The sequence below is a fragment of the Lithobates pipiens genome, unplaced genomic scaffold, assembly GCF_037356315.1.
Source record: "Lithobates pipiens isolate NorthernLeopardFrog02 unplaced genomic scaffold, aLitPip1_a1.2 Scaffold_30, whole genome shotgun sequence".
In the NCBI taxonomy this organism is placed as follows: domain Eukaryota; kingdom Metazoa; phylum Chordata; class Amphibia; order Anura; family Ranidae; genus Lithobates; species Lithobates pipiens.
Genome location: NW_027507791.1, coordinates 167,035,220 through 167,048,438, shown reverse-complemented (window position 1 = coordinate 167,048,438; position 13,219 = coordinate 167,035,220). Strand labels below are relative to the sequence as shown.

Genomic DNA, 13,219 nt, shown 5'->3' with positions numbered 1-13,219 from the left:
GATGACCGCAAGCTAGAGGCGCTTCTCCACCACCGACCACACCAGCTGTGATATGACTGCTCCTGCACATTTCTATTGACTGACTATATCCCGACATCGAGACTGACAATATGGGGTGCAAATCAGGCACAGCGCGGAGCACTACGAAGAGACAGGCTGTGCGTGCGAGCCTTGAGGCCTTTCCGCCGGACGGCCTGCTGGAGTCGCAGGCCTCAGACATGGACTTCACCCCTCCGTTACTCACTAGTGAGCCCAAAGCCTGTTCAGATGCAGAAAGCATACCAGGAGTCCAGCAACCCTATGTGGTGCCTTCATTGCGGGATGCAGACCTGCTGTCTCGCTTTAAAACCATGCTGCAGGGGGAACTGTCAGCAGCCACCTCCAAACTGGCCACGCATCTCACGAAGGAAATCCGTGAGTTGGGTAACCGTACGAATGCGCTGGAAGATAGAACGGAGGCTGCAGCAACAGTCATTGATCACCATGAGCAGGACATCCGCAGGGAGCTGGATGCAGCCCTCCTAAAATTAGAGGACTATGAGAACAGGTCGAGGCGAGGGAACCTCTGGCTTAGGGGACTCCCTGAAACTATTGAGGACTTAACCTCCACTGCCACGGCTCTTTTCCAGGAATTGGTCCCAGGCATTCCAATTGATCACATGGAATTTGACCGGATCCACCGGGCCCTGGGGCAGAGGAAGGAAGGGGGGCCTCCTCGGGACATTATCATCAAGTTTACGTACTACCGCACCAAGGAAACGCTCCTTAGGGCAGCACGGGACAAGCCTGATCTCCGTTTCCAGGGCCACAAGTACCAACTCTTTACTGATTTGGCCCCCTCCACAGTGCAAAAGAGGCGACAACTGAAACCATACACTTCAGCTCTGGTGGAACGCCACATCAAATACACATAGGGCTTTCCTTTTCGCCTCGCTTTCACCTACCAAGGCCGGGGCTACACAGTGCGCACCGTGGAGGAAGCCCAGGCGACTTTTAAAGCACTACATTTGCTCCTCTCTTCAGATGACCCCAACCTCCGTGAGAAGGCCTCAGATCCTGGGCCCTCTTCTAGGCGCTTGGGCCGTGTGTGGGAACCAGTCAGCAACCGGAAACGCCCCCTTCCTGCTACCCAATCACATGCTCGGTCCCCTATTCAGATCCGGGATGACAACCGCACAGGTGAGCCCGTCCATGATTCCTTGCTTTTGGTTCGGTTGCCCTCCCCGGACCTTTGAAGCACTGTGTTTCTGCCTGGTGCTGGATTTTGTCTCATACCAGATGGGACCATGCTCTCCTGGCCCATACTTCCCCCACCCCCCCCCCCCCCCTTGTCTTTTTTTTTATAAACTTACAGTTACTTGTGGTTTTTACTTAATCTGCAGGCCCTATGCTCCTTCACCTTTGACTTTAGGCTTTTGTCAGTACTCCAGCCCTACTGTGACTACCTAGTTTTGCCCAAGCCCCCCAGCTCATCTGGGGGCCTTCTCTTGGACCAATTGTTTCTTTAAAATTAAGAAAGTGGGACTGTAACCCTGGTGGGATAGGGGTAGTCTGGGGGGCCGGTTCCAGGGCTTACTGTATATAAAGTCTAATTTCCTATGTATATTGGTTGGTTTATGGACCCTAAGAACTGTAAAGGGTTCTAATATTTTTATCTTTTACCCTGCCTTCCCTCCCCATCCCCACTCCCTCCTCACCTCATCCATGCCCCCTCCCCGTTTCCCTTCCATTCCCCCGGCCCCCATACCCTGCGCTTCTCTTCCCCTCTTCCTGCACTTTCCTTCTTCCCCCTGCTCCCCCTCTTACTTGCCCCTCCCCATCACCCTATTCTTACTTCCCTTCCCTTACCTCTCCCTCCCTCTTAAACTTAGTATTTTTTATTTATTTTTTTCCCCCTTTTTTTCTCTCTTCCCTGTCCCCCTCACTTCCTTCCTACCCTCCCTTCTTTCCTTGCTCGGGTCAAGCCATGGTTTATTTCAGGTCTGCCCCCTTAAGGGTGTGGGCCGTGATCAGCACTGGTAGCCCCCCGCTGGACCGTGGCCCTAGGCCATACGGGGTCCCCTCTTATTGGTGGTCCCCTGGGGGCCTGGCGGCGCTCGGGCCCGGGGGTCACATTCGGGGACCGAGGTTGTGTCCTCTCCTTAGGCGCTCCTGGCGGGGCGGCGCCGGTTGGGGAGGACCTTTAATCCCATTATTAGTTTTATTTACTGCTACCCAGTAGCAGTACTACGGGATGGGCTTAGTCCGTCTCACCTGTTTTTGTTCTAGTTTTCATTGCCCTGTGCAGGGGCAGTAATAAGATAATAATGTAGTAATATTCTAGTACTATTGTAGTTTTACTGTTGTCAATGCTGTTATGTTTTACTATTTGCTAGCCTTGTGGTTGGTGGTGGAGCCACCCCCTTTAGTGTCCTGCTGTAGGATGCAATGCCCACCAATTGTGAGGTTTATGTGTTTTACTTGTCTATTCTGTGTTTCTTCTTATCTCTCTTTCTCTTCTTCCTTGTGTTTCCTTCCCCACTCCCCTATTCGGGTTCGGATAGCCTCGCCATGGGATCAGGGTAAGTACGTACCTTGTTGGTCGCTCTATAATTATATGAACCTTCCTTTCTCCCCCAGATGGCTCACAATGTGCTGAAAATATTCCTGCCTGTGTTTATTATACACAGTGGGAGGAAGCTTCTCATTCGCCAGGAGCGATCGGGAGGGGGTGGCCAGAAACGAACGGCCATCCCCTCATCCCGGATCGCTCCTGCAGCGAAACGGACCACCGCATCCAGTGGAAGGGGGTCCGATCGGACCACCCACCCGCTGGAAGGCGAGCACGTACATGTACGTGCTTGTGCCTGTCGGTGCCATTGCACCGACGTACATTGCCATGCGGCGGTCCTTAAGTGGTTAAAAAAACAACATGATTTAAAGCAACCCAATTTAAATGAAGCCTTTTTACTAGTGATTTAAATCAAATCCACACTGCCTACAGGTAAGCCTGCAATAATGCTAACCTATAGGTACAGTAACTATCTCGTAAACATGCACCATTTAGGAGATACTTACTATGGTAGCAGCCAGTGACGTCACCAGTGCATGGGCACACACCACGGGAGTGACATCACATCTCTTTTTCAAACAGCCAAACCCGCATTATCCAGAAGGAAGGTCAGGTAAAGATGGAAGAACTGTCAGCAGTGAATGCGCACCACTGAAGGGCTTTTTTTAAGGCAAGTTTATCATAATGTGCTAGCCCATTATGCTATTATCATGCAGGAGACCTTTTTGTGTGGTTTACTACAACTTTAAGGAAATTCCTTTGGGCCTCTCAGGTTACAAGAAATATGTCCCCATTGAAAGACTTGACCTCTATTACATTTCTGAGGACAACTTGGGATTTTCTTTTACTTTCAATAATAAATAGTAAACAGAGCAAATAGAGAGGGTCAATCTACCCAACGGGGCACAGACCGCAATAAAAACAGGTATTCTAATCCATCTCTTATCTGCCCAAAACAAAAATAAGTTTTGCCTTAAAGTGATTGTAAACTTATCTTTTTTTTAAACAACCACCCACATATGCCTATAATTACTTGGTTTGTGCACTGATCCTTATTCTGGGGTCCTCCACCGATGCTCCAGGCCCCTCTTCACTTAGTGCCCCCACGGAAATGTTAGTTTCTGAGTCCCGCTGCTGCGTCCATTGACACAGACAGCAAGACTCTGACCTGCCTGCTGCTCCTGCATTGTAGCTTTTGATTGACAGAAATGAGAGCCTACTGCATGGGTTACCTGCTCATTTTCATCTGGGCCCAGGGGATTGCAGAGTGAAGATATACCTGCCTAATCCACCGACTGCAAGACCAGTCCCTGCTGTCCACCCTCCCCCACTGGTCTGAATGGACTGTCCCCAGCATCATGCCTATAGACCAGCTCTGGATGCGAAGATGGCAGGAAGGATCAACCACTGGATGAGGGGGAGCGGGGAAACAGATCGGATTGAATGGATGTTTAAGATCTTTGAGATCTAGAATGGGTTTTACCTCCTCATTTGGTTTTGGAACCGTGAAAAGGTCTGAATAAAAACCTGTGCCCTGTTCCACTAAGGTAGTGTTTCTCAAATCCAGTCCTCAGGCCCCCCCAACAGGTCACGTTTTCTGGTTTTCCATTATTTTTCACAGGTGATTTGATCATTTTCACTGCCTTAGCAATTACCACAGCCGTTTCATTTGAGGGAAATCCTGAAAACATGACCTGTTGGGGGGGCCTGAGGACTGGATTTGAGAAACACTGCACTAAGGGAACCTCTGATATCACCAACTGGGGATAATAGATGATCCCGAGCTAGAAAGACTTATTTTTCTCTGGATCCTTGGGAACACTTGACCTTAGAAAACTAGGAGACGGAAACTCACGGAGTTCCAGTTTGTAACTTAGAGAAACTGCAGAATCCACCCATCTGTCCTGACATTGTTCCTGACTGATTCTTGAAAATTGCAGGAGTCGTCCCCCCCACCCACGCTTAGAGAAATGTTTCAACTTCTTCTTTTCTCCTTTGGATGTATTTAGTAAGAGTGCACAAGCAACCTGTCTTGTGATGCTACGCCTTCTATATTAGGATCCTCAGAAGAGGATATATAAGCATCTTACAAATCAGTGGGAAGATCTAACTGATCCCCTGCTCCCTGAACCTCAATAAGAGCATCCTGAGCACTAGATGGAGATCTGCTACATTAAGCCCCACTATGGAGAGATATCATAGCATCAATCTTTTCCAAATTACAAATGGAAGAAAAAAAACCTTGTGTGATAAATACAGGGACTGAAGTGTCTAGTGCAGCTGCAACAGTAGTCTCCCCTGACAGCTCAATCTGACCAGCTATATCACTCTCAGAGGAGAATGACATTCTTTTGGAAATGGATTTAGTTTGTTATGAAACCATTGACCCTTTAGAATCCTTAAAGGAGTTCCTGGTCCCTTTCCCACTCATAGCATGAAGCACAAAGCAGAGACACTACCAGCAAAAGAATGTACACTGCCAAGCTATAGTTCAGCGCTGTAAGCTGCTATTAATCCTAGCCTAGTAAAGTATATGTTAAAGGGAAATGCCCGTGTCACCAACCTGAACAAGCCATCCTTCATCCCTCCATAGCCAGCAGCAGCTACACACACGCGCGCACTCCCCGCTTTAACACTTTCTCCACGTGTGGCCAGCGTCTGACGCCGTTAACCACCCACCCGCACAAATTACTGCTCACCCTCCCTTTCAAAGCAAAGTGTTTTGCAGTGCGAGCGGCGGCTCAGGGGTCTTGTGAAACAACCGACGTGGGGGGGGGGGGAATCCTCTGCTGAGTGGCCGTGCGTTGTCTTTTTTTTTAAAACGAAAACTGCTTTAGGTGTATCAATCCCCCAAATGGGAAAAAGGACCATCATTGGGGTGCAGGAGGAGAACCAGACATCCTTTCTTACCAGGAGGATCTGCTTGTGGCTGGAGGAGAGGATAAATTAAGGTTTCTGCGCTGTTTCCAGCATCAGGCAGTGAGCGCTCAATACAGTACCCAGTGGTGACACATAGGCATGACAGTATTATACAATAAAGGAGAAATTCCTAAGAAAATCTCCCTTGCCTTTCCTCGCAGCAGGTTTATCCCTGATAAACCCAATCTTCCCCCTTTCACGGTGGGTTCCGAAACCTTCAGGAACAGGGGAACCTCAGGTTACCCACAATCCGGGACCTGCGACAGCACCCTGCCAGTAAAAACGTTATGGCCTTACGACCAAAAAGAACTGGAACCCAGGGTCCAGCTCTCTAAAAGAGAAGCATTTGCAAGCAAAACCTTGTTTCTTCGGACACGAGGCCCGGGTACCATTCATTTAGCCCATGAAAAGGACATCAGAACGAATCCGGTCAGCATGACTAGCCCCAGTGCTGAAGCTTCCAGTGGAGCTCAGCACAGCACACCTTTACTTGTGACCAACACCTTAGACACTGGTGAAAAAACTGAGGACTACCAGTAGTGACAGGGGTTATATGGGGAGTACACTTCTTGCCTTAGGGCGTGCCAGTGTCCATCACCTATCAATGGCCCTATAACCCACATAGTAAGTACTATGGCTCTGTGTCCCCTGATGTAAGAAAATAAAGAGGGGAGATTTTGGCAAAGTTGAGAACTGCAAAAAGGCCGGTTGTGCAAAATGAGAGCTATGGGATGGGAGAGTGGCATAGGTGAGATCTGTGTTAAAGTTCAGTGATCAAGATTATGTAAATGTATGGCACAGTATGCAGGATGCAGTGGTGAGAATTTGAGAATTTTCTAACATACCTTGCACATTAAATACTCACAACCACAATACTCTAAGATGTGCATTAGGTTACATCTCTTTTACAGTCGTTTGGTACATATTAAAGGCTTCTGGATGGTACTCTTGAATGCTGTCACCTGTACAAAATGTTTTTTTTGTTGCATAAATTTGAGCCCTGCATTCTGTATGCTGAACTGCATATTACATACGCTTTACTACTGCACCGTGTGCTACGCTCCATGTTCCATATTTTTGATGCTTGCACTCTGTACACAGGGATATTTTGCAGAATTCCTGAACACAAACAACGCTTTGCATTGAATTCAAGTAATATCCCTTTTGCCGATTTCTTTTCTGAATCCTGTGTGATACGTACTTCTCAACGCTGCACATTACACAACCCAGAGTCCTGTGTTATACACTCTTGAGCCCTGTGCTTTGCGCATTACACATTCCTGAAAAAAAATGTGTCTTGCAGTAAGAAATTCTAAGCCTTATTACCATTATTTGGCACCACTTCTCTCCCCTGAAGAGGGCAAGGTTGGAAGTGAGGAGTTGGATGGGGAGGGTAAGTTCCTGCACCTATTCTCTGAGCAAAAAAAAAAAACCCTGGCTGTTTCACTATCTACTAATTATGTGCTTGGACAAAAACGAAGGTCATACGCCAACCCATAGGTTTAAGAAACACTGGTTTAAAGCCACGTATCTCCCTTATTGAACAATGCATCATTTATCTGTTGCTCTATGTGTACAATTCTGATATCACAGGAATATTCAAAATGATAAATATAGAAGACCAAATCCCTAAAGCCTAGAAATTAAAAATTTAATTTACAAACCTTTTCCTGAAGATATCTGTGCAGCAACATATGTCTTTGTTTTCTCATTGATGACACTGCTATACAGAGTAACTAAACTGGCATTCTGCTTCCTGAGTATAGATGCCTGAACTTGCTCCTCTGAAATATATCCTTTAACCCAGGAGGCTGTGAAGAGTTTAGTGCATAAATGTTTGAGTTCACTTGCTTGGAGATCCAAATCAAAGCACATTATGTTTAAGATCTTGTAGATAAGATTTACAGTTTGAGAAAATAGTGCCTCAGTCTGGCGATGTTCCTGAAGAGATGTCAACAAGTCTAAAATGAAGTCCACAGGGATATTTAGGAGATGACAATTATATTCAAATTCCATGGAATGACTGTCATCTACCAGAAGGAAACTTAAGAGTGCTTGTACCAATTCAGTGTTTTGAGCCAGGTTCTCACGGAGAGACGATACCGTGCGAGCTGAGAGTTGTCTTCTGTATGCCTTTGTATCATTCGAACAATGTAAAAATAATTCGTAGAGCTCCTAAAATGAAAGAGTAAATTGTTCAGAAAGGCAATTTGTTATTTTTCTATACCATTTATAATGCACGGCTTCTTTATTTAAATTTGCATTTGAACCAAGGGCAATGAAATTCATGAACTGTTTGTAAACCTGCAACATGAAAAAATATGATTGTTGTACTCACTGTAAAATCCCTTTCTCTGAAGGTCACTGACTAACAGAACCTTAACCTTGAACTTAGGATTATAGCGCTAAATTCAGGAGAGAACTAGGCAGAATATGAAAAAACGCAAAACTGCACATTACCGCCATGGGGGCGGTCTTACTGGCTATAACCCCTCACTCTGTTTCTAACTGCTCAGTTCATCAAAACACAGTACAAACAGATAGGAGGGGTGGGTGCTGTGTCCGTCAATGAACTTCAGGAGAAATGGATTTTACGTTGAGTACAAAAATCCTATTTTCTTTTGTTCATTGAGGGACACAGCACCTTAATCTTGACATTAGGGACGTCCCCAAGCAGTGTCAAAAGGCGATGGGTGGGAACAGCAAGAAAGTAAACTCCGGGGGGCGTGGTCTGGACATGGCTGGGTGAAGACGTGCTTCTGCTGGGCTCCCGGCCTCCTGGTGTCCACCCTGGCTATCTACTGACGTTGTGACCTGTAAAATCTCATCCAAGAAGCGGGCCACTCAACGGACTAAACAGAAGTGCGACCGAACTCCCGGATCCCAAGTCTTCGGGGAATTGCAGAGGCTGTTCCACCGCGCGAGTGCGGCGCCCTCGGGACCCAAGATGGCGGAGTCGCGTGGCCTGGACTCTCCAGCGTCGGAGGTGATGGAGGGACCCTCCGGGTCAGAGAGATCGCAAAGCCCGCTACTGTACCCGGGCTCCCCGGCGGCACCACCCATAGACGTGAGCGACTCCGTAGCTTTACCGGTGTACCGGACGGACCCGGACTTGAAGGCCATCTTACAATCGCTCCCGACTAAGGCTGACATTGAAGCGCTTGTTGGGAGAGTGGAAGCGGCACACAGAGCGGAGATTGCAGCCGTCCGCCAGGAGGTGCAGAACCTGGACGCCGTGTTACAACGGGGGAGCGATCCACGACCTCCTTGGAGCAGCGGGTGGCTACTCTCGAGGCGCAGCAGCAGGACCATTTCCATGCAGCGGTGGAGATGCAGCTACGTATGGAAGAAATGGAGGACCGGGGTCGCCGGAACAATGTGCGGGTTCGCGGCCTTCCGGAGGCCACTGGGCCGGGGGATCTTCTGGCCACGGTCACGGCGATATTTAGGCAACTTGCGGGTGATCAACTCCCGGACACGGTGGAGATAGATAGAGTCCATAGAGCCTTAGGCCCTAAATCTTTGGATCCGAACCGACCCAGAGATGTGTTGTGCTGTTTACACCACTATACGCAGGGCCTGGGAGTCGGGCGACTTTGACGGGGCCCGGATTAAGATCCTGCCGGACATCTCTAGACTGACCTTATACCGCAGGGCTTTGTTGAAGCCGCTTCTGGAGTTGGCCAGGCGCTGCAATGCCACTTATCGCTGGGGGTTTCCTATCTCTGTGACCTTTATTAAAAATCAGCGCTCCTTTATGTTGCGGACACCGGAGGCCCTACCTGAACTTTTTACCTTCCTCAATGCTGACCCTGTTGACGTCCCGAATAGGCTGGCGTACCTGCCCCGTGTGCAGGGACGCCCAGCGGTCTCGAGATTTTCTGCCCCGCTGCCGCGTAGACCACAGAGGGGGAGCAGACGTCCCAGAGTGCTCTCGCAAGACAGCGACCGGGAAGCCTAGACTGCTTCTCGCCTGTTGCCTCTGTGACACCATGTGACTTGCCTATTTTGCTTCTCCCGATCCAGTGATGCTCGGCCCCTCCCACCATATGTACCTCCGGACATCCTGCGGCAGATCCTGCCTTTACCGACCTCTACTAGAAGACCTCTCTGCTGCGACCGTGGACCGCCACTTCCCTTCACTTGCCAGCTGCGGCAACCTTACCGCCTACTGATGATGGGAACGACGTTCAGCTCTTGGAACACCTCAGCCCCGGCGGAACTCCGCTCTGGACCATCCTTGGGTGGTTGCGGTGCCTGCAACGTTCGTTGGCACGCGGGAGACCGCGCAACTATCTATGGCTGTCGCCCCAGCTCCTTGACGCCCTCCACAGGTATTTCTGCCTTTCGACACTGTACCGGCTCTCTCTCTACTCTGGAAATGCAATTGGTGCCGGGCGACCTCACCACCGCGTTGGCAGTTTTCGGAGGGGGGGTGGTGGGGGGTATGGACTCCTGCTGTTCCCCTTGGAGTTGGACAGGTTACCTGTATGTGAACCTGCTATGCTCCCGCTGCTGTTTTCCTGCCCAGACCTTTAAGTACCTTACATTTTTATGATGGGGAGACGGGAGCCGTGGGGGGGAGGGGTGGCGATGTGGGGGTGTCGGGGCGGTGGGGAGACTATTGGGAGCACCGCACTCCTCTGTTATGGTTTCCTATGTGGACTGTGCCATGTTTGGGTGACGAGAGACACTGCCTCGCATGATATCATAGGAATTGTTGGGGATGTTTTGGATGCTACCTGGGTCTCGATCTGGCAGGTCCTGCCCTACTCTACTCGTCAGTGCGGTCATTGGGGTGACTTTTGGAGGTGAACTACAGGTGCTCCCACAACGTGGGCTATCCTGCTGAACTGGCAGTGACTTTACCTGTACTTGTCCATACGGAGGTCCACTGCTGCAGGGGAGGGGGGATGTACTTGCCAGGTTTATATACAGTGAAGTTTTGTTTCCTTCCCCCCCACCCCCCCACCCCTTTTTTTTTTTTTTTCTGGTCGGGAGACACTGCTGTTGTTGGTGTTACGGGTAACAGAGTATTTTCATTTCTCCTCCGCTTCTTATGTTTGTTGCATGATGTCTGCTCTCTACATTATTCTGCTGGTATGTTTACAGGTTGCCAGAGGTTATGTTATGGTTTATTAATATGTATTGGCTGTTAAGCTTCTTCGCGCCGGGGTGGACGGGGAGGCCGGGACCTCACTCCGGTCTTTTGTCTGCCCCCACCCCACGTAGGCCGTAGCGTTCCCTCGGAAGTCGGAGCGATACGCACACGAAGACAGTGTCTTCACTTTAGTTTTCCTTTTTGCCCCGTCCCCTATACGGGGTGCTGAGGTGTTATCCGGGCTTAGCCCCCCACCTCGCTATCACTCATCCTTCCCCCTTTTACCTCCCTACCCCTCTTATTTCCTTCCAACTCCCTTCCGCACCCCCTACCTATTTTTTCAACCCCTACCGTCTCCACGCGTTCTCACCCTTAGACATGGCGGTGGAGTCCATCAAAATTGTGTCTCTGAATGCCAAGGGTCTGAATACCCCCGAGAAAAGGCGGATGTTGTTGCATGACCTCAAAAAGGCACATGCAGATATCGCCTTTATCCAAGAAACTCACTTTCGGGATGACAGGCTTCCCCTGCTCCGGAACAGACACTTCCCCAGGGTATACCATTCCACCAACCCCTCATCTAAATCTAGAGGGGTGTCCATTCTGATCTCGGGCAAACTGCCTTGGCAATGCCTAGCGGTTAACTACAGACCCGGAGGGACGATTTCTCTTTTTGCAAGGCCTGATAGGAGATATGCAATTTACACTGGCTTCTCTCTATGCACCCAATGTCCTCCAAGACAGATTTCTCAAACGCACCTTATCACGCTTAATGGATATTAAATCGGGCCAACTGATCCTGGGCGGTGACTTCAATGTCCTGCTCTTTCCCTCCTCGGATACGTCCTCGGGACAATCCGCGATATCACCCTCCTGTCGGAAACGGATTGCCCAAACACTGCGCGACACCCAGCTGTGGGATGTGTGGCGACTACATCACCCCGATGAAAAAGATTACACTTTCTACTCCACACCACACAGGGGCTATTCTAGAATAGACTTTTTCCTGGTACCGCACGACCAATTGCACTTAGTGTCTTCTACCTCTCTGGGGCAGATTACATGGTCGGATCATGCCCCTATTTATATGACTTACTCTCTCAGTGACCACCCCTCACCTAGATCGCTTTTCTGGCGGCTCAACGAAAGCCTGCTCCAAATACCAGAGGTTTTTGCCGATGTTACTAAAGAGCTTGACCTGTACTTCAGGGACAATGCCACCCCGGGATGCGACCCTGGAATTCTCTGGGAGGCCCATAAACCGGTTATCCGGGGTATATTTATCAAACATGGGGCGCGTCTTAAAAAAAAAAGAGAACTGAACAACTCGCACACCTGCTTGCCAAATTGGCCACGGTAGAAACCCAACATAAACAGGCACCTACGCAACCCCTGGAAGCGGAGTTGTTGATGCTCCGCATGCAAGTAACAGAACTTCTCCGCTATAAAGCGAAAGCGGCGGTGCAATTCTCCAGGCGCATGGCTTACGAAAGTGGGGATAAATGCGGGAAAATGTTGGCCAGATCGGTTAGGGATACCAAAGCAGCCTCATATATTCCACAGGTGATTAATTTGCAGGGCCAGAAGGTATCTACCCCAACGCAGATCTCGAGCTCCTTTCGGGACTTCTATATGGGGCTCTATAACCTGCCGGATTCTTCCCGTAGCCAATCACAAATAACCGAATACATCACAAACTCCCAACTCCCCACACTTACGCAGGAGACACGGGTTCTTTTTGAAGAACCCATCACTCTCACGGAACTACAAGTGGCAGTCAACTCATTGAAAGCGGATAAGGCGCCTGGGCCGGATGGTCTTACCGCCCAGTACTATAAAACCCTTTTCCCAATACTGGGCCCGCAGCTGTTGACCTTTTTTAATGCCCTAGGTGCGGACACCTCCTTTCAGGGAGATACTCTGCGGGCACACATATCTCTAATCCCTAAAGACGGGAAAGACCCAAGCCACTGTGGTAGCTATATACCGATCTCCCTCCTAAACCTAGACCTGAAACTCTTCTCCAAAATAGTGGCCACCAGACTAGCACAGCACATCCAGTCTCTCGTCCATCTGGATCAGGTGGGTTTTATACCTACCAGAGAAGCAAGAGACAACACCATTAAAGTGTTAAATTTACTCCACGTTGCAGAAGCCCAAAAAATCCCCTGTGTATTGGTCAATACCGATGCTGAAAAAGCTTTTGACAGGGTAAATTGGCGCTATATGTTCTCTGTCCTTCGCCACATAGGTTTGGGTGATAAAATGTTGAGGTGGATCATTAACATTTACTCAACCCCTACAGCTCAAGTTAAAGCTAACGGAGTTCTCTCGAGCCCCTTCCCCATTCGAAACGGGACGAGACAGGGATGCCCCCTGTCGCCCCTGCTTTTCGCCCTTTCTCTGGAACCGTTTCTATGTACTATTCGAAATAACCCTGATATATCAGGAATAAGATTAGGCACCTCCCACTACAAAATATCGGCGTATGCAGACGACCTTTTGTTCTCCCTGACCAATCCAAGCATCTCTCTACCGAACCTTCTCAAGGAGTTCCACCTATATGGTGCGATCTCCCACCTGAAAATAAACTTTACTAAGTCTGAAGCGATGGGCATAGCAATGCAGCCCCGTACTCTCTGACCTGC

General features: G+C 49.3%; 1 protein-coding gene across 5 annotated transcripts in view; it reads right to left on the bottom strand.

The window, feature by feature from the left end:
• Positions 1-13,219, bottom strand: part of ZFYVE26 (zinc finger FYVE-type containing 26) — a 1,794,472-nt gene that overhangs the window by 1,644,657 nt on the left and 136,596 nt on the right. For all 5 annotated transcript variants that reach the window (XM_077465059.1, XM_077465061.1, XM_077465063.1 and 2 more), the window contains exon 4: positions 7,135-7,645. In XM_077465059.1, coding sequence (XP_077321185.1) covers positions 7,135-7,645 — 511 coding nt within the window. The remainder of the gene's footprint in view (positions 1-7,134; positions 7,646-13,219) is intronic.